We start from the raw sequence: 21,913 nt of genomic DNA on the forward strand, positions 1-21,913 counted from the left end.
GCTGCAGTGATGTGTAGTTCACGGAGTGACCAGCAGCAGGCAGCAGCACTCTGCAGAAGAAGAAGAAAAAGAAGAAGAAGAAACCCGGAAGTGTGTGAGCCGCTGACCCGCAGCAGCAGATTATCTTCGGACATCATCAGGTGAGATTTATTGACTTTTAATGTTGTTTTATTTTGTTGGCTTGTACAAGTTTTTTCCGGCGGAAGCGGCTCCTCCTCCACGTTAAAGCTCCGTGTTAAATCACTGGGTTTAACCGCGCAGTGCGAGTGCTCAGTAGCTGTATTTGACATCCGTCACACCAGACTCCGTTCAGAAATGTGCCATTTTAAAGCCGCTCCGTTCATAAAGACCCGCAGCGCGGCAGCACGCACAGTTTTCGGGTATCTGACACGTCATCACGTACCGCCGGTTAATACGGCTCATTACTAATCCGTCATCTAATTCCTGAAATCAATTTTAAATAATCATCCAGAGACCCTGTAGAGACCACAGACTGTCCGGAGCTGCTGGCAGCGCCCCCCAGCGGCCGCCTGCAGGCACTGACACGGGCTCAGTGTTTCTACTGATGTTTGGTTTAATTAGACTGAGATCAGTGGGTGAATAAATAAACTCACACACTGCAGTCCACACATGAAATGAACGTTTACAGTCAGTGAATATATTTGAACTTATTTTACCGGGCAGGTCAGAACCAGTTCTTAGTTTCCGTGACGGCCCGCTCGGAGGTCAAACATGCCTCCATGGTGACGGAGCATCGTGATCAGTCTCTAGCTCCACAAACATGAGATGAAGATAAAAAAGACACATCTTCAAAGACACAAATGAAACTCACTGATCACTACTAAATGTCACTACTAAAATAAATAAAAGATGTTTCCTGTTGATGCAGGTACAGAAGTCCCTTAAACTAATGAGCTGCTCATGTGGTCTCAGTGAAGAGGTCAGAGCGAGCCCCGCCCCAATTTGGACATTTTCACATTAGGGGTGTCCTCACTTCTGTTGCCAGCGGTTTAGACATTAATGGCTGTGTGATGTGTTATTTTGAGGGGACAGCAGATTTACACTGTTATACAAGCTGCACGCTCACTACTTTACACTGTTATACCAGCTGTACGCTCACTTCTTTACGCTGTTATACAAGCTGCACGCTCACTACTTTTCCCTGTTATACCAGCTGTACGCTCACTTCTTTACACTGTTATACGAGCTGCACGCTCACTTCTTTACACTGTTATACATGTTATACAAGCTGCACGCTCACTAGTTTACACTGTTATACAAGCTGTACGCTCACTACTTTACACTGTTATACATGTTATACAAGCTGCACGCTCACTACTTTTCCCTGTTATACCAGCTGTACGCTCACTTCTTTACACTGTTATACAAGCTGCACGCTCTCTACTTTACACTGTTATACAAGCTGCACGCTCTCTACTTTACACTGTTCTACAAGCTGCACTACTTTACACTGTTATACAAGCTGCACGCTCACTACTTTACACTGTTATACAAGCTGCACGCTCTCTACTTTACACTGTTATACAAGCTGCACGCTCACTACTTTACACTGTTATACAAGCTGCACGCTCACTACTTTACACTGTTATACAAGCTGCACGCTCACTAGTTTACACTGTTATACAAGCTGCACGCTCACTAGTTTACACTGTTATACATGTTATACAAGCTGCACGCTCACTAGTTTACACTGTTATACAAGCTGTACGCTCAATACTTTACACTGTTATACAAGCTGCACGCTCACTACTTTACACTGTTATACATGTTATACAAGCTGCACGCTCACTAGTTTACACTGTTATACAAGCTGTACGCTCACTACTTTACACTGTTATACAAGCTGCACGCTCTCTACTTTACACTGTTATACCAGCTGCACGCTCACTACTTTACACTGTTCTACAAGCTGTACGCTCACTACTTTACACTGTTATACATGTTATACAAGCTGCACGCTCACTAGTTTACACTGTTATACATGTTATACAAGCTGCACGCTCACTAGTTTACACTGTTATACAAGCTGCACGCTCACTACTTTACACTGTTATACAAGCTGTACGCTCACTACTTTACACTGTTATACCAGCTGCACGCTCTCTACTTTACACTGTTATACAAGCTGCACGCTCACTACTTTACACTGTTATACATGTTATACAAGCTGCACGCTCACTAGTTTACACTGTTATACAAGCTGCACGCTCACTACTTTACACTGTTATACAAGCTGCACGCTCACTAGTTTACACTGTTATACAAGCTGCACGCTCACTAGTTTACACTGTTATACATGTTATACAAGCTGCACGCTCACTAGTTTACACTGTTATACAAGCTGTACGCTCAATACTTTACACTGTTATACAAGCTGCACGCTCACTACTTTACACTGTTATACATGTTATACAAGCTGCACGCTCACTAGTTTACACTGTTATACAAGCTGTACGCTCACTACTTTACACTGTTATACAAGCTGCACGCTCTCTACTTTACACTGTTATACCAGCTGCACGCTCACTACTTTACACTGTTCTACAAGCTGTACGCTCACTACTTTACACTGTTATACATGTTATACAAGCTGCACGCTCACTAGTTTACACTGTTATACATGTTATACAAGCTGCACGCTCACTAGTTTACACTGTTATACAAGCTGCACGCTCACTACTTTACACTGTTATACAAGCTGTACGCTCACTACTTTACACTGTTATACCAGCTGCACGCTCTCTACTTTACACTGTTATACAAGCTGCACGCTCACTACTTTACACTGTTATACATGTTATACAAGCTGCACGCTCACTAGTTTACACTGTTATACATGTTATACAAGCTGCACGCTCACTACTTTACACTGTTATACCAGCTGCACGCTCTCTACTTTACACTGTTATACAAGCTGTACGCTCACTACTTTACACTGTTATACCAGCTGCACGCTCTCTACTTTACACTGTTATACAAGCTGCACGCTCACTACTTTACACTGTTATACATGTTATACAAGCTGCACGCTCACTAGTTTACACTGTTATACAAGCTGCACCCTCACTACTTTACACTGTTATACAAGCTGCACGCTCACTACTTTACGCTGTTATACAAGCTGCACGCTCACTACTTTACGCTGTTATACAAGCTGCACGCTCACTACTTTACGCTGTTATACAAGCTGTACGCTCACTACTTTACACCGTTATACAAGCTGTACGCTCACTACTTTACACCGTTATACAAGCTGCACGCTCACTACTTTACACTGTTATACAAGCTGTACGCTCACTACACTGTTAGACAAGCTGTACGCTCACTACACTGTTAGACAAGCTGCACGCTCACTACTTTACGCTATTATACAAGCTGCACGCTCACTACTTTACACTGTTAGACAAGCTGTACGCCCACTACTTTACACTGTTATACAAGCTGTACGCTCACTACACTGTTATACAAGCTGTACGCTCACTACTTTACACTGTTATACAAGCTGCACGCTCACTACTTTACGCTGTTATACAAGCTGCACGCTCACTACTTTACACTGTTATACAAGCTGTACGCTCACTACACTGTTATACAAGCTGCACGCTCACTACTTTACGCTATTATACAAGCTGCACGCTCACTACTTTACACTGTTATACAAGCTGTACGCTCACTACTTTACGCTGTTATACAAGCTGTACGCTCACTACTTTACACTGTTATACAAGCTGTACGCTCACTACTTTACGCTATTATACAAGCTGTACGCTCACTACTTTACACTGTTATACAAGCTGTACGCTCACTACTTTACACTGTTATACAAGCTGTACGCTCACTACTTTACACTGTTATACAAGCTGTACGCTCACTACTTTACACTGTTATACAAGCTGTACGCTCACTACTTTACACTGTTACACAAGCTGCACGCTCACTACTTTACGCTATTATACAAGCTGCACGCTCACTACTTTACACTGTTATACAAGCTGCACGCTCACTACTTTACACTGGAGCAAAGGGTCATTTCTTCAGTGCTTCACATGGAAAGATAGAATCAGATATTTACAAACATCTGTATTCATTTTGTGAGATACTGTATATACAAACAACGTAAACACAGACTTTGTATTTATACAAACAACGTGTGTGTGTCCTTAACCTGCTGAACGCTGACAACATTCTAATAACACGTTTACTCACATGCTGCTGCTGCTGAGGAATAATGTCCCTCAAGGCTTCCATACAGGTTCTTCTTCTTATGTCTTTATAAGGAGCTGCTCCTCCAACATGGCCGACATCTGGCAGGACGCCATGGACCACGCTGTCGCCACTGCACGCCGCGCCGGAGAGGTCAGAGTGTTGCTGTGTGTTACACTCTCAGCTCAGTGTGTGATGCTGTTGTTTGTTCTATTGATCAGGTGTATTGACGTGTGCATTGATCAGGTGTATTGATCAGGTGCATTGATCAGGTGTATTGATCAGGTGTATTGACGTGTGCATTGATCAGGTGCATTGATCAGGTGCATTGATCAGGTGTATTGATCAGGTGTATTGACGTGTGCATTGATCAGGTGGATTGATCAGGTGGATTGACGTGTGCATTGATCAGGTGTATTGACGTGTGCATTGATCAGGTGCATTGATCAGGTGTATTGATCAGGTGTATTGACGTGTGCATTGATCAGGTGGATTGACGTTTGCATTGATCAGGTGTATTGATCAGGTGCATCGACGTGTGCATTGATCAGGTGTATTGATCAGGTGCATCGACGTGTGCATTGATCAGGTGTATTGATCAGGTGCATTGACGTGTGCATTGATCAGGTGCATCGACGTGTGCATTGATCTGGTGCATTGATCAGGTGCATCGACGTGTGCATTGATCAGGTGCATTGATCAGGTGCATTGACGTGTGCATTGATCTGGTGTATTGATCAGGTGCATTGATCAGGTGCATTGACGTGTGCATTGATCAGGTGCATCAACGTGTGCATTGATCAGGTGTATTGATCAGGTGCATTGACGTGTGCATTGATCAGGTGCATCGACGTGTGCATTGATCTGGTGCATTGATCAGGTGCATCGACGTGTGCATTGATCAGGTGCATTGATCAGGTGCATTGACGTGTGCATTGATCTGGTGTATTGATCAGGTGCATTGATCAGGCGCATCGACGTGTGCATTGATCAGGCGCATCGACGTGTGCATTGATCAGGTGTATTGATCAGGCGCATTGACGTGTGCATTGATCAGGCGCATCGACGTGTGCATTGATCAGGCGCATCGACGTGTGCATTGATCAGGTGTATTGATCAGGCGCATTGACGTGTGCATTGATCAGGCGCATCGACGTGTGCATTGATCAGGCGCATCGACGTGTGCATTGATCAGGTGTATTGATCGTGTGCATTGATCAGGTGTATTGATCAGGTGTATTGATCAGGTGTATTGATCAGGCGCATCGACGTGTGCATTGATCAGGCGCATCGACGTGTGCATTGATCAGGTGTATTGATCAGGTGTATTGATCAGGCGCATCGACGTGTGCATTGATCAGGTGTATTGATCAGGCTCATCGACGTGTGCATTGATCAGGTGTATTGATCAGGCGCATCGACGTGTGCATTGATCAGGTGTATTGATCAGGCGCATCGACGTGTGCATTGATCAGGTGTATTGATCAGGCGCATCGACGTGTGCATTGATCAGGTGTATTGATCAGGCGCATTGACGTGTGCATTGATCAGGCGCATCGACGTGTGCATTGATCAGGCGCATCGACGTGTGCATTGATCAGGCGCATCGACGTGTGCATTGATCAGGCGCATCGACGTGTGCATTGATCAGGTGTATTGATCGTGTGCATTGATCAGGTGTATTGATCGTGTGCATTGATCAGGTGTATTGATCAGGTGTATTGATCAGGTGTATTGATCAGGCGCATCGACGTGTGCATTGATCAGGCGCATCGACGTGTGCATTGATCAGGCGCATCGACGTGTGCATTGATCAGGCGCATCGACGTGTGCATTGATCAGGCGCATCGACGTGTGCATTGATCAGGTGTATTGATCGTGTGCATTGATCAGGTGTATTGATCAGGTGTATTGATCAGGCGCATCGACGTGTGCATTGATCAGGCGCATCGACGTATGCATTGATCAGGTGTATTGATCGTGTGCATTGATCAGGTGTATTGATCAGGTGTATTGATCAGGTGCATCGACGTGTGCATTGATCAGGTGTATTGATCTGGTGTATTGATCAGGTGTATTGATCAGGTGCATTGATCAGGTGCATCGACGTGTGCATTGATCTGGTGCATTGATCAGGTGCATCGACGTGTGCATTGATCAGGTGCATTGATCAGGCGCATCGACGTGTGCATTGATCAGGTGTATTGATCAGGCGCATCGACGTGTGCATTGATCAGGTGTATTGATCAGGCGCATTGACGTGTGCATTGATCAGGCGCATCGACGTGTGCATTGATCAGGCGCATCGACGTGTGCATTGATCAGGCGCATCGACGTGTGCATTGATCAGGTGTATTGATCGTGTGCATTGATCAGGTGTATTGATCAGGTGTATTGATCAGGTGTATTGATCAGGCGCATCGACGTGTGCATTGATCAGGCGCATCGACGTGTGCATTGATCAGGTGTATTGATCGTGTGCATTGATCAGGTGTATTGATCAGGTGTATTGATCAGGCGCATCGACGTGTGCATTGATCAGGCGCATCGACGTATGCATTGATCAGGTGTATTGATCGTGTGCATTGATCAGGTGTATTGATCAGGTGTATTGATCAGGTGCATCGACGTGTGCATTGATCAGGTGTATTGATCTGGTGTATTGATCAGGTGTATTGATCAGGTGCATTGATCAGGTGCATCGACGTGTGCATTGATCAGGCGCATCGACGTGTGCATTGATCAGGCGCATCGACGTGTGCATTGATCAGGCGCATCGACGTGTGCATTGATCAGGTGTATTGATCAGGCGCATCGACGTGTGCATTGATCAGGTGTATTGATCAGGCGCATCGACGTGTGCATTGATCTGGTGTATTGATCAGGCGCATCGACGTGTGCATTGATCAGGTGTATTGATCAGGCTCATCGACGTGTGCATTGATCAGGTGTATTGATCAGGCGCATCGACGTGTGCATTGATCAGGTGTATTGATCAGGTGTATTGATCAGGTGTATTGATCAGGTGTATTGATCAGGCTCATCGACGTGTGCATTGATCAGGTGTATTGATCAGGTGTATTGATCAGGTGTATTGATCAGGCTCATCGACGTGTGCATTGATCAGGTGTATTGATCAGGTGTATTGATCAGGTGTATTGATCAGGCTCATCGACGTGTGCATTGATCAGGTGTATTGATCAGGCTCATCGACGTGTGCATTGATCAGGTGTATTGATCAGGCGCATCGACGTGTGCATTGATCAGGTGTATTGATCAGGTGCATCGACCTGTGCATTGATCAGGTGTATTGATCAGGTGCATCGACGTGTGCATTGATCAGGTGTATTGATCAGGTGTATTGATCAGGTGCATCGACGTGTGCATTGATCAGGTGTATTGATCAGGTGTATTGATCAGGTGCATCGACGTGTGCATTGATCAGGTGTATTGATCAGGTGCATCGACGTGTGCATTGATCAGGTGTATTGATCAGGTGCATCGACGTGTGCATTGATCAGGTGTATTGATCAGGTGCATCGACGTGTGCATTGATCAGGTGTATTGATCAGGTGTATTGATCAGGTGCATCGACGTGTGCATTGATCAGGTGCATCGACGTGTGCATTGATCAGGTGTATTGATCTGGTGCATCGACGTGTGCATTGATCTGGTGTATTGATCAGGTGTATTGATCAGGTGTATTGATCAGGTGCATCGACGTGTGCATTGATCAGGTGCATCGACGTGTGCATTGATCAGGTGCATCGACGTGTGCATTGATCAGGCGCATCGACGTGTGCATTGATCAGGCGCATCGACGTGTGCATTGATCAGGCGCATCGACGTGTGCATTGATCAGGCGCATCGACGTGTGCATTGATCAGGCGCATCGACGTGTGCATTGATCAGGTGTATTGATCAGGTGCATCGACGTGTGCATTGATCAGGTGGTGCGTGAGGCTCTGCAGGATGACAGGAAGGTGATGACCAAGAGTTCGTCGGTGGATTTGGTGACACAGACCGACCAGAAGGTGGAGCAGCTCATTATCCAATCAGTGAAGGAGAAATTCCCCACACACAGGTGAGAAGCCCCACCTCCTTTGGAGTGTTATTGATAACTGATCAATGTTTCATAGGTCGTGAGAGACCTTATAAACCAGCTGTAGGTACGCAGGTGGACAAGACCGCTTAGGTGGGACCACCAGAGTATGATGTAATATTTACATCAAACTATATAACTTGATGTATTACACAAGTGTGTGTATATGTTACCTGCCAGGTGTATGATTGTCTCTTTAAAGTTGTTTAGCTCCACAGTCAGAGCTGTGTGTTTGTTTTGTTGCTCAGTCTTGCTCAGGAGGGTGGAGTCATCACATCTTGTTGCCGTAGAGATGACACGTTTAAAGTAGTGGAGCGCTGAAACCCTCACACAGATCAGAAAAACGGTGCTGATGTTGTTCATGTGTCAGCTTCATAGGGGAGGAGTCTGTGGCTGCAGGTGAGGCTTCTGTCCTGACTGACCATCCCACCTGGATCATCGACCCCATCGACGGGACCACCAACTTTGTCCACACGTGAGTTCATCACTTCATCATCAGACCGGACTCTGTGTGATAACAGGCCTATAGCAGCGTAAGGGCTGGTTCAGGACTCAGCTGAGCCGGTCCTGACTATAAGCTGCCTGCTCGCTGCCATAACAGCCACGAGTGAATTTTGAGGAGGCCAATGGCTAACAGACGCCTCAGAAGGCAACCTGCTTGGTTTCAGTCACTGATAAGATTATCAGGGCAGTGTTCAGTTCTCGCTAACTTTCAAAAATCAAAGTGAAAAAGCATTAAAAAAACGAATTTGGCTCGTTTGTCCTCTATCTTGTCAATTTCTTGTGAGCTACTGCAGGCGCACTGATTTATGGTTAATAGGCAGCAGCGATACTCCCCTCAAATCTGGCTGTTACGGGGACGTTTGAAGGCATCTTAGGAGGCAGGAAGAGATTGTTCTACCGTTTGGAATAGCACTCGATGCCTCGCTGTACAGTTAGACAGCTAAGATTTCTTGGTTCCTGTCAGAACGCGGGCCGCAGCGTTCTCAGTCTGACGATAAGGGGCTGCAGTAATCCAGATGCTGGACTAGTTTTTAATTAGACAGGATGTCCCTGATATTTGTTACACAGGTGAAAGAAGGTGATGCTTGTTGTTTAGTTAATGTCTCCGTGACAGGATGTGATGGTCAGTGGCGTCGCATGCAGCACTAAGTCCAGATGCAGTCAGAAGGTCTGACCTTGATACAGCCCATGTGACTAGAGTTTTTATTTTGTATCTCTGGTAGTCCACACAGCGCACCCTATGACAACGCTAACAGTGCTAACAATGCTAACCGTGCTAACAGTAATAATCACTGAACTCCATCATTAACTGAGATGCTCTGTCACAGGTTTCCTTTTGTTGCTGTTTGCATTGGATTTTCTGTCAACAAACAGGTGAGTCCACATCATGACCTCAAATACTGCCTTATATTACTGTACTATACCCTAGTATATAAACCACAGTGTACTATATCCTAGTATACTATACCCTAGTATATAAACCACAGTGTACTATATCCTAGTATACTATACCCTAGTGTATAAACCACAGTGTACTATACCCTAGTATATAAACCACAGTGTACTATATCCTAGTATACTATACCCTCGTGTATAAACCACAGTGTACTATACCCTAGTGTACTATACTCTAGTATATAAACCACAGTGTACTATACCCTAGTATACTATACCCTAGTGTATAAACCACAGTGTACTATACCCTAGTATATAAACCACAGTGTACTATATCCTAGTATACTATACCCTAGTGTATAAACCACAGTGTACTATACCCTAGTGTACTATACCCTAGTGTATAAACCACAGTGTACTATACCCTAGTGTACTATACCCTAGTATATAAACCACAGTGTACTATACCTTAGTATACTATACCCTAGTGTACTATACCCTAGTATACTATACCCTAGTGTACTATACCCTAGTATATAAACCACAGTGTACTATACCCTAGTATACTATACCCTAGTGTACTATACCCTAGTGTACTATACCCTAGTATATAAACCACAGTGTACTATACCCTAGTATACTATACCCTAGTGTATAAACCACAGTGTACTATACCCTAGTATACTATACCCTAGTGTACTATACCCTAGTATATAAACCACAGTGTACTATACCTTAGTATACTATACCCTAGTGTACTATACCCTAGTATATAAACCACAGTGTACTATACCCTAGTATATATACCCTAGTATACTATACTCTATTGTACTATACCCTAGTGTACTATACCCTAGTGTACTATACCCTAGTATATAAACCACAGTGTACTATATCCTAGTATATATACCCTAGTATACTATACTCTATTGTACTATACCCTAGTGTACTATACCCTAGTGTACTATACCCTAGTATATAAACCACAGTGTACTATATCCTAGTATATATACCCTAGTATACTATACTCTATTGTACTATACCCTAGTGTACTATACCCTAGTGTACTATACCCTAGTATATAAACCACAGTGTACTATATCCTAGTATATATACCCTAGTATACTATACTCTATTGTACTATACCCTAGTGTACTATACCCTAGTATATAAACCCTAGTGTGTATATATACACACATATAAACAGTGTACTATATCCTAGTGTACTATATCCTAGTATACTATACCCTAGTGTACTATATCCTAGTATATATACCCTAGTATACTATACTCTATTGTACTATACCCTAGTGTACAAACCCTAGTGTGTATATATACACATATAAACAGTGTACTATACCACGGACAGAGTTAAAATTAAACTCGTGCTTGACGTCATTCGCGTTTTTTCCCCATTGTCCAATCTAATAAATGGAGAGACGGGCCCTCAGTTGTGCTGACGGAAGTTTACAGTTGCTTGGATTGTCCGGACTCTCCCTGACTCATCCTAAAATAAGCCTCGAACTGACCATCATTAAAACGAAGCTCCTGGACCAGCTGGTGGTAGTCTACTAACAGCGGTGTCTCCCCTTTCTGAGGGTCTCATGTGCCCACACAGATCTCAGTTTCCCTGTCTTCTGCTTATTTATACACCTCACACACTCAAAACAGTGCCAGAGCAGGCACTTTGCGTTTGGCAGATGTTTTTAACAACAAAAGACTCAGACCTGTGAGTTGTGATCAAGTTTCTGCTAATATGACCGTTATTACTTAGCAGCAAACTAAAGATTACAGATCACTGGCGCTATAATCTTTTATTTCACTGACAGGAACCTGCTAAGCCCTTTGTCTGATCGGGGCCTGATTCTTTTTGTCCTTGGCATCACCGCCATCTGCTGGATTAAACAGTGCAAAATATTTACCACCCAAAGTGATTCCATTCACAACTATAGTCCGTCTAGTTCATTTTTTCCTATTTTTGTGTCTATAGCAGCATTCTCGTGACCCCCAGGTTAAGAACCACTTCCCTAGTATATATACCCTATTGTACTATACCCTAGCGCAGGGGTATTCAATTAGATTTCAAAGAGGTCCAGTTAGAGAAAATTTCCCGAAGCAAAGGTCCGGAACATCAAAACGACTAACTTGCGTTATCATTCAGTACTATAACCTATAGTTGTATCAACACATGTTTTTAGTCAACAACGGACTCTCAAATCAAATAATATTTCAGTCAGTTTTCACATCAAACTGGAAGGATAATAAATAATAACTATTCAAATAATACATTCTAAATTTAAGTAAACTAAAGTGCCTAATTTTTAGAAAAAATGTAATAAAAAGTGTAGCTTGAAGTGATGAAGTGTAGTCTTAACCAATTTTATAATAAACACTCAACACATCATAACAAATGAACAGCTGTAATGCCTCCTCTTCTCTTTCATTTCCTCTTACAGAGCTACCACTTTCCTACTTTCTGTTGTTCAGTGAGAAACGTGAGCTCCAGCTAGCATATTGGAGATCTATGAGATGTTCTGGTTTTGAACTGCCCGTGGGAGGAATGTACATGTAAAAATCTGTACATTCTTGATTAAAAGTCATGTGAAATCTCTTTTATCTTTCTTCTCCTCAATTCGGGTGCGTTTCCAAAACGTCTCTGGTGAATCTCGCGGACTCGACTCGCAAGCATCGGAATGCACAGATTTGATTGGCTGAGCAGCGTCACATGAGACGATTGGAGCACATGCGATTGGTCTGAGAGTTTCCTGGTCCTCTAAACCAGTACAGTAAATGCTAGAAAAGCTGCGCGGGTTAAAATAGAAACGCTCCGTCACGAGGTAGTAAGTCTCAATAATAAATGGGCTGTAGGTCGGCGGTCCGGAGAGGACGGCGGCTGGGTCCGGATCCGGACCGCGGCCCGCCTATTAGTGACCTCTGCCCTAGCGTATATATACCCTAGCGTACCCTACCATACTGTGAGCTGCTACCTTCTGATCAGGAGTGGTCTTGCCTCTCTGTGGCCTCCTTCAGGTGGAGTTTGGGGTGGTCTACAGTTGTCTTGAAGATAAGATGTTCTCAGCGCGGAGGGGGAAGGGAGCGTTTTGTAACGGACAGCCACTGCAGGTTTCTGAGCAGAAAGGTCAGTAACACGAGGTTTCCACGGCAGCGATGAAGACATCCCAAACGTCCGGAGCAGTAACCGACTCTCTGAGTCCATTGGTTAATATGAGCACAACACAATATGATGTCATGATGCTCTGATCCAATCAGGGACCAGAATTTGACCTGTGTCTTTTTTTTCTGTCAGACATCAAACAGTCGATTATTGCTACAGAGTTTGGATCCAGCAGAGACCCTGAAGCTGTCGACAAAATCTTCTCCAGCCTGAGGAACATCCTCTGCATCCCTGTACACGGGTAACACTACAGATACTGCAGTAGTACTGCTGAGAGTGTAACGTAAATGTGTAGTTTTATTGGGACAGTTGTGATCAAAGGTTTACATACACTTAAACAGAACATGTCTGTCGTGGCAGTTTAAGTTTTCAGTATTTACCACCACTCTGACGTTTCTATGACGGCTCACTGGAGCCTTCTTCTGAAATCTAGTGGGTGAAAAGGAAGTCAGTCAGATTTACTCTGTGACGTGGCCTCTTTAACTTCTTTTGAAAGACTGAGTGACTACAGCTGGTGACTTCTCAGCCCGATTAAATACGCTCATTAGAATCAAATGCTATGACGGGAGAGTCTAAGGAGCTGCGCACAGACCTGAAGAAGCGGATCATAGACTTCAGGAAGTTAGGAAAGCAGCTCCACTGGCAGGAAGACAACGCAAGCTATCACCTGTTGCTGAGAGAACATTGTTCAGGAGGGTGAGGGGTCGACCAAGAACCACCAAAAAGCTGGTCTACAATGAATTAGAAGCTGCTGGAACTCAGGTGTCAGTGTCCACAGGTAAGCTTGTTTCACGTCGCCATTGGCTGAGAGGCTGCCGGGGAAGCAGGAAGCACTCGCTCCTGAAGCGGCACCTTGACAATGACCCCAAACACACATCGGAGGTGGTGAAAGGACGGCAGACTCAGGCTAGAATGAAGGTTTTAGAAAGGCCTTCCCAAGATCCTGACTGAAACCCCACGAGAACCAGTCCGTGTCAGATTTAGCTGAACTGCACCAAATCTATCAAGAGGAGAGGTCAAAGATTCAACCAGAGGCTTGTGGATGGCTACCAAAATATTAACGGTGGCATATTTTTGACCCAGTAGATTTATTTTCAGAAGACCCAGAACTGATTCATAGAAGAACCAAACTTCATGACTGAAGTGCTCCACTGATCCCATCACAGAAAAGTCAGAGGTGTCGTAATTATTAAAAAGTCCAACTGCGGTCACAGACGTGATGTGTCCGTTGGCAGGGTGCGCGGTGCAGGATCTGCAGCCATCAACATGTGTCTGGTGGCGTCTGGCTGTGTTGAGGCGTACTACGAGATGGGGATCCACATCTGGGACGTCGCTGCCAGCTCGCTGATAGTCTCTGAGGCCGGAGGGGTCCTGATGGACGTGGAGGGTAAAGACACTCAGACAGAAGCTCAGCGTTTCTACGGAGACGTCCTGCCTGATTTTCACCGTGTTGTCTGTGTTCAGGTGGAGAGGTAGACCTGATGTCCAGAAGAATCATAGCTGCCAACAGCAGAGCCATCGCAGAGAGGCTCGTCAAAGAGATCGACTCCTTCAGTCTGCCCAGAGACGACGCTCCGCCGCCGCCGCTCAAACCCTGAAGACGGGCGGCGTGTTGAACAACTTTATGTCCAGTCTGCTGCAGACGGTCAGTTTGTAAAGTTTATGATGAATAAAGTTTCTCATAAAAAGAAATACACAGCTGGGTTTGTCTGAGGTCACTGTGCACGACAAATGATCATTAGTTATAATGTTAAAGGTCTTCACAGCCGTCTCTAAATAAGGAACATCTTAAACCACCTGACACAAGCCAACGGCCAGAGTCCTGCAGGAAACCATCAGGAGGAGACGCTAAAACGAAATCTACTTCTTCACACACATCAGGGAGCAAAAGGGCGTCTCCATCCTGACTAGAAAAACAACAGAAGCCTGACGCAGTCCACTGTCAGGAAAGACTGAGGGCCACCTTAGATTCACAAACCAGCCACACGACCAAACGATCATCCAACACAGTGCGTAGAATAAAATCCAAGAACTACATGTCACCCCAGACCAGGGTTTACAAATCCAGATATAGTAGCTCAGGACACACAACTTGAAGCGTTTCTGAAAGACAGAGCCAATAGAGGGGTGGGAAATGAACCAGGTCATCACCTCTTCAAGTCCGGGACCAGATACATTTATTAATGGGTTTTACAAACCTTCAAATAAGTTCTCTCCGTACTGCTAACAGCACATCATCAGGCATTCAAGCCAATGACCACGGACCTCTCCATAATGGTCTGCATGAGGAGGGTACAGACCTGCAGACCAGTATATAGCTAACATTAGTTTGTGGACTAGCTCACATTAATTTGTGAAGTAATTAACATTAGCTTGTGGATTAGCACACATTAGCTGGAGGATTAGCGCACATTAGCCGGTGGATTAGCGCTCATTAGCTGGAGGATTAGCGCACATTAGCCGGTGGATTAGCGCACATTAGCTGGTGGATTAGCTCACAGTAGCTGGTGGATTAGCTCACATTGGTGGATTAGCTCACAGTAGCTGGTGGATTAGCGCCCATTAGCTGGTGGATTAGCTCACATTAGCTGGTGGATAAGCACTCATTAGCCGGTGGATTAGCGCTCATTAGCCGGTGGATTAGCGCTCATTAGCCGGTGGATTAGCGCTCATTAGCCGGTGGATTAGTGCACATTAGCTGGAGGATTAGTGCACATTAGCTGGAGGATTAGCACACATTAGCTGGTGGATTAGCTCACATTGGTGGATTAGCGCCCATTAGCTGGTGGATTAGCTCACATTAGCTGGTGGATTAGCACTCATTAGCCGGTGGATTAGCGCTCATTAGCCGGTGGATTAGCGCTCATTAGCCGGTGGATTAGTGCACATTAGCCGGTGGATTAGCGCTCATTAGCCGGTGGATTAGCGCTCATTAGCTGGTGGATTAGCACTCACAGTAGCTGGTGGATTAGCACTCACAGTAGCTGGTGGATTAGCTCACATTAGCTGGTGGATTAGCTCACATTAGCTGGTGGATTAGCTCACATTGGTGGATTAGCTCACAGTAGCTGGTGGATTAGCTCACATTGGTGGATTAGCTCACATTAGCTGGTGGATTAGCTCACATTAGCTGGTGGATTAGCTCACATTAGCTGGTGGATTAGCGCTCACAGTAGCTGGTGGATTAGCTCACATTAGCTGGTGGATTAGCTCACATTGGTGGATTAGCTCACAGTAGCTGGTGGATTAGCGCCCATTAGCTGGTGGATTAGCGCCCATTAGCTGGTGGATTAGCTCACATTAGCTGGTGGATTAGCTCACATTAGCTGGTGGATTAGCGCTCATTAGCTGGTGGATTAGCTCACATTAGCTGGTGGATTATTAAAACAGAAACAAAGAACGATAACAGGAAGATAAAACTTGATGAAATGTTTTATTGGGGGTTCTCCGAATGTTTCCGGCAACCTCACTAGAAGGTTCCTTTGTTGTTGTACAGATGCACACCTGCAACACAGGTGACACCGTTACCTCATGTCGTACACTGAAAGTTGTGATGTCATCAGGTGTCGGCCGGTCGTCTTCACGTTCTGGAAAAAGCTCACAGGTGGTCTGAATAGATTTCTGTCATCGGGTGAACCTTTGTGATTGGCTGCTTCTAAAACAAAGGCAGGTTGCTGCGCTCCGACAAACAGGAAGTCATCATCTGCCTTTCTTCATCTTGGACACCTTCTCCTTCCTCTTCTTCACGTGTTTGGGCGTTTTGTTTTTTCTCTTTTCTCTCTGAGCTTCTTTCACCATCTTCTTCTTCTCCTGAAAGAAAACAGACTTCAGTTTTAAAACTGACAAAGGTCACGTCTCCCTGCTGCCGCTGAGCGTTACATACCTTTTTATCCACGGAGGCTTCCTCACTCTGCTCCTGCACCTCTTCATCATCGTCCTCCTCCTCTTCCTCCTCTGAGGATGAAGACTGATCCTCCTCCAGCAGAGCAGGAACCTGAGGGGGCGACACACGGCTGGTTAGCCTGCAAGCTAGCTGCTGTTAGCTCAGACGGGAGGCCCGTCTCCTCTGGAGCTTTTGATCATAGCACATGGTCTTCCTCAGGAGACCGTCGTGAAGCTGTCCAGGTGCACTGTGACATCACGGCCGGTCATGTGATCAAGCTCCAGAACAGATGGAGCACATTTACCTGCCACCTGTCCAGGTGAACGAAACAACACGTTGCTCTTTGGGTTTACTTGTGATGCAGAATTCAGACGAACTCTCAGCTACAGCGTCCGCACAGGCGGACAGAGTTTCATTAGAGCAGCTGTCTGAAAGGTGAACCAGGTGACACCGAGCTGAACCTGAAGAATCGCACCTCAGAACAGGAAACTAAGAAAATGCTGCCGGGGGGTCAAACTCATTTATTTCTTTACTCACACAGTGAACTGGGCGCGTCAGAGGAACATATTCAGAGGGAGTTTTGTTCCTGTAAATTTAGCACTTTCATCAGATTATTAACCTGCACCCTGGCTCCGTGTTTTCCAATCATGTAAAACAGTGGTGGGAATCACCAGAGGCCCCACGATACAATATCACTGTGATTCATTACTTTTACTCGTGGACTGAAAAAGCAACTGATTTTATTTTAATAGTACCAAAAAGTAAAATTCTCATGTACAATTTATATAATAAAAGGTCGATACTTGACCTCCGTGTGTCGACACAACATGGCCACAGAAATATCATGATGCTATGCTGCATCGACCCCCCCCCCCCCCTCCTATTTATGCAGTCGGTCCCAGTGTAAATGTGAATAATGATTCTTCCATGCATACCAGCATTGACCATGGAGTACCACAAGGTTCGGTGCTCGGACCGATCCTTTTTACCCTACATATGCTTCCTCTCAGTAGAATTATAAGAAACCATGACAAACTTTCATTGCTATGCTGATGATACTCAGTTATATTTAGTAATCATGCTGGATGATTCACATCAGTTAGCCAAACTCCAAGGTTCCTTACAAGATATCAAATCCTGGATGACCTGTAATTTCCTCATGCTGACAGAACTGAAGTTATTTTGCTTGGGCCCAAAGACCTTCAAGATATACGATCCAACGACATTGCTACTATGGATGGCATCGCTGTGGCCCCCAGTACCCCCTTGAGGAACCTGAGAGTTATTTTCCATCAGGAAATGTCCTTCAACCTGTATGTTACGCAAATTTCAAGAACGGCCTACTTTCATTTACATAACATTGCTAAAATCAGGAAGATCCTGTCTCAAAACGCTGCAGAAAAACTGGCCCATGCTTTCATTACTTCCAGGCTTGACTATTGTAATTCTCTAAAGCCTCTCCAGCTGATCCAGAATGCAGCAGTTCTGTCTACAGTCAGGATTAGAGAGCATATTTCTCCAGTTCTAGCCTCCCTTCACTGGCTCCCTGTGAAATACAGAGTAGATTTTTAGATTTTTAAAATTGTTCTACTTACCTACAAAGCCTTAAATGGCCAGGCACCATTGTACCTCAAGGAGCTCCTGATACCTTACTGCCCCAAAAGAGGACTGCGCTCTCAAAGTGCAGGGCTGCTTGTGGTGCCTAATGTAACGAAGGTTAGAGTGGGAGCATTTAGTTATCAAGCGCCTCTGCTATGGAACCAGGTTCCAATTTGGGTGCGGGAATCAGATAACATCCCCACTTTTAAGGCTAGACTTAAGACTTTTCTGTTTAATAAAGCTTTTAGTTAGGACCGTGTTGAGCAAACTATAAATTATTATAAAATTTTATCGTTTGATAATTTTATTTAGTTGATTTTATTCTGATTGTATTTTATTATGTTTGTTACATTACATTCTGTATTTTATGGTTAATTTTATTTCATTTCAATGCTTTTTATAAAGTGTATTGGGACCGTGTCTTTTGGTGATTTTGCACTTTAAATAAAACCTGACTTGACTTAAACATGTTATTAATACTTCTCCTTAGCACAGAGTACACCGGTGGTGGGTAGTCCACGTGACACAGGGTCACCTCCTGCTAAGATGACCTGCTCGCAGCAGCGTTAATCACCATGACAGCAGACCTCGGGTAAAACCTGTCCCCCTTTCATAGAACGGGTTCATCAGGAAGTTACACCAGACGTTGCCTGGAGAAGACTGGTACCTGCCTCGTAGACCGGGCCTCAGGTCTGGCCCGAGACACCATGTGCAGCACTCAGAGATCTTTCTCACGATTCCAGGTGAACCCATGACATGAGCCCTCACACAGGACCAGGACTCTGAGACAGCAGGGTGTCAGAGCTGAAGCCCAGTCTACCACACTCCATACGGATTACTCATAAATAAAACCTCTCTGGACCAGCTCAGACCTGGACCCTTGTCTCAGCACTGCGGGTTAGGGTCGTTCTAACAGAGACGTCAGTGGTGAGCTCTGGTGAACCTCAGGAACACAGTTCTTCACTCTCAGTTACTCATAATGCACAGTGTACATACCAACATTGGGTCCATGCTGGGCCCTAGTTTAGCCCTTAGCCCAGCCCTCTGTCAACATACAAATGTATGCTGACGACACAGTTCTATATATGCATGCAAAAAACAAACAACAAGCTGCAAACAAACTAACAGCAGCGAACTGGCTAAATAATTCATGTTTACACCTGAATGTAAACAAAACTGTGTGCATGTATTTTTCACTGAGAGCTTCTGACTCCCCACAGCCTCATGTTTTTGAATCTGCATCAGCATTAATATTAAAGATTAAAGATCAAGATTAAAAAGTTTCTACATACTGTACTTCTGTCACTTTTGTCATGTACTATCTTGTATTTCATCTTCTTGCAGTACTTGTTGAAGCACTGTACTGATGTACTGATGATGTTGGACATTAGTTAGTTATAACCTGCTCAGGGACTGCGGATGAAAATTTTGCTAACTCCGGCACTTTTACACTGAACTTTCACTACGGTGCTGATTAATGTGCACTGTCCCTGTTGAATTAATAAATAAAATTTAAAAAAGGCGACAGGTGTTGCTCTGACTCAGGGCTCGGCAACAGAAACAGCTGCAGGTCATTCATGTGTTTCACCAGCAGGAGGCAGCAGGAGGCCTACTCACTGAATCTGCGTCACACATGAACACCTGGACAGTATTCCCATCAGTACCCGTCAGTAACCGTCAGTAACCGTCAGTACCCGTCAGTACCCGTCAGTAACCGTCAGTAACCGTCAGTACCCATCAGTACCCATCAGTACCCGTCAGTACCCGTCAGTAACCGTCAGTAACCGTCAGTAACCGTCAGTAACCGTCAGTACCCATCAGTACCCATCAGTACCCATCAGTAACCATCAGTACCCATCAGTACCCATCAGGCGGGCTCACAGAATACTGCAGTAATACTCCGGTCTGTTAGGACCAGAACTGAGTAAAGACTCTGATTCAGCAAACTAATCTGTGAGGAGATGTGCTGGACAGGTGAGTTGACCTGCACCTGAGGGAGGCCAGCTGTGAACCCAGACCAGAGGACAGGCCTCAGCGTCCCGGACCAGGAACCATGTTTTAGTTTAATTTAAGTTTTTTTAGTTTTAATGATAATTATCACAATATAATTTTCCTCAATATCAATATAATAAATGTTCAATATATCGTCAGTAAATATTTGGTTTAATTAATTAGAATCACGAACAAATTAGCATTTTATTTTTCCATTAAAATATTTATTTTGTTGAGGAAAAAAGATTTAGTAATGATATTTGTTAAATTTGTTTTCATCATAACAGTTTTGAAGGTTCTCCCTCAGATTTGTGAAGTGGTCCTCTGTTTGGCATCAAGTGTTTGTCCCATTCTGACCATAAAGAAAAGTTGAAGCACATAATTAACGAACCATTCATGATGTTTTAAACTGTTGTTGTTATTTATGTATTTGACTGTTCAGCACTTTGGTCAACTGTTGTTTTTAAATGTGCTATAGAAATAAAATTGACATAGACATCTTGTAAGAAATAACGATTTGACGTTTATCGTGATAATTATCGATATCGAATGATATGAAATGTTTTTATTGTGGTAACATTTTTGACCATATCAGCCAGCCCTACAACCAAAGCCTGCACGGAGGGCTCCATGTAAAACAACATGCCACCGTACTGCTCAGATTCTAAACTCTCTATTGGTCCATCAGAGACGCTGCGTAGGTGTTCGGCAGCTGAGCCCGCAGGTGGGCTGATTAAACAGAGACGATCTTTTTCGTTTCTGCAGCTACCAGAATGCTGCCGCTGCTCTATGTCATCAAACCACGGTCATGCTGCGCGATCATGCGCAACAGGAAGTAGCTCTGTAGTACATTTATTTACATTAACATTTACTCATTTAGCATTTATCCAAAGCCACTTACAATTGCTCTACATGTCAGAGGTCAGGCCAGGGCAGGCCAGGTCAGGCTAACCGTAGCATCAGTGTGTGAGGTGATCGTACCGTTTGAACTCCGGACAGATCCTTCTTCATTCCAGTCAGCGTCTGATACAGAACCTGAACAAGAACATCATCATCATCATCATCCATAATGTCTATGAAGATTCTCAGTCATCCAGGTCATAGTTATCCAACGAAGGTTAAAGTCCAGGGCAGCTGGACTTGGTTGAAGCTACTGGAAGACGTTTCGTCCCTCATCCAAAGGACTTCTTCAGTTCTGACTGACTGGCAGGGAAACTCAGCTATTTAACCTCAGTGGGGTCGTTGGCCCGGGTCATCGATACCGCTGGTTCGTTAGTGTTCCTTGTTGCTGTGACGACAGTCGTTACAGTCGTTGAGACTACCTGTGGCCGAGACTGAACGACCATCGTTGGTATCTAGATATACCAACGATGATTAGATATTAGAGATTAGAGATTAGATAGATATTAGATACGATGATTGATTAGATACCAACGATGGTCGTTCAGTCTCGGCCACAGGTAGTCTCAACGACTGTAACGACTGTCGTCACAGCAACAAGGAACACTAACGAACCAGCGGTATCGATGACCCGGGCCAA

General features: G+C 44.6%; 2 protein-coding genes across 6 annotated transcripts in view; one reads left to right on the forward strand and one right to left on the reverse strand.

Annotated features, from left to right (window-relative positions):
* Positions 1-19,677, forward strand: impa1 (inositol monophosphatase 1). 3 transcript variants are annotated; one of them, XM_038719111.1, is made up of 10 exons: positions 8-140; positions 4,299-4,377; positions 8,175-8,308; positions 8,697-8,801; positions 9,658-9,703; positions 12,755-12,863; positions 13,032-13,140; positions 14,135-14,286; positions 14,364-14,544; positions 18,872-19,677. In XM_038719111.1, the coding sequence occupies exons 1-9, from the start codon at positions 10-12 to the stop codon at positions 14,495-14,497; spliced, it is 999 nt and encodes a 332-aa protein (XP_038575039.1). In that variant the 5' UTR covers positions 8-9; the 3' UTR covers positions 14,498-14,544; positions 18,872-19,677. The 3 variants fall into 3 exon arrangements, with proteins under 3 accessions (XP_038575041.1, XP_038575039.1, XP_038575040.1); XM_038719112.1 differs by having other exon boundaries at positions 18,877-19,677; XM_038719113.1 differs by lacking the exon at positions 18,872-19,677 and having other exon boundaries at positions 1-140; positions 14,364-14,595.
* The window catches only part of riok1 (RIO kinase 1 (yeast)), a 19,302-nt gene continuing 13,702 nt past the window's right edge, over positions 16,314-21,913 (reverse strand). For all 3 annotated transcript variants that reach the window (XM_038719118.1, XM_038719119.1, XM_038719120.1), the window contains exons 15-17: positions 21,355-21,408; positions 16,783-16,893; positions 16,314-16,709 (exon numbers count right to left, since the gene is read on the reverse strand). In XM_038719118.1, coding sequence (XP_038575046.1) covers positions 16,599-16,709; positions 16,783-16,893; positions 21,355-21,408 — 276 coding nt within the window. In that variant the 3' untranslated portion in view covers positions 16,314-16,598. The remainder of the gene's footprint in view (positions 16,710-16,782; positions 16,894-21,354; positions 21,409-21,913) is intronic.

The sequence above is a fragment of the Micropterus salmoides genome, unplaced genomic scaffold (assembly GCF_014851395.1).
Source record: "Micropterus salmoides isolate LMB-PRFRI ecotype aquatic unplaced genomic scaffold, ASM1485139v1 Ms_hic_scaffold_14, whole genome shotgun sequence".
NCBI classification, from domain to species: Eukaryota; Metazoa; Chordata; class Actinopteri; order Centrarchiformes; family Centrarchidae; genus Micropterus; species Micropterus salmoides.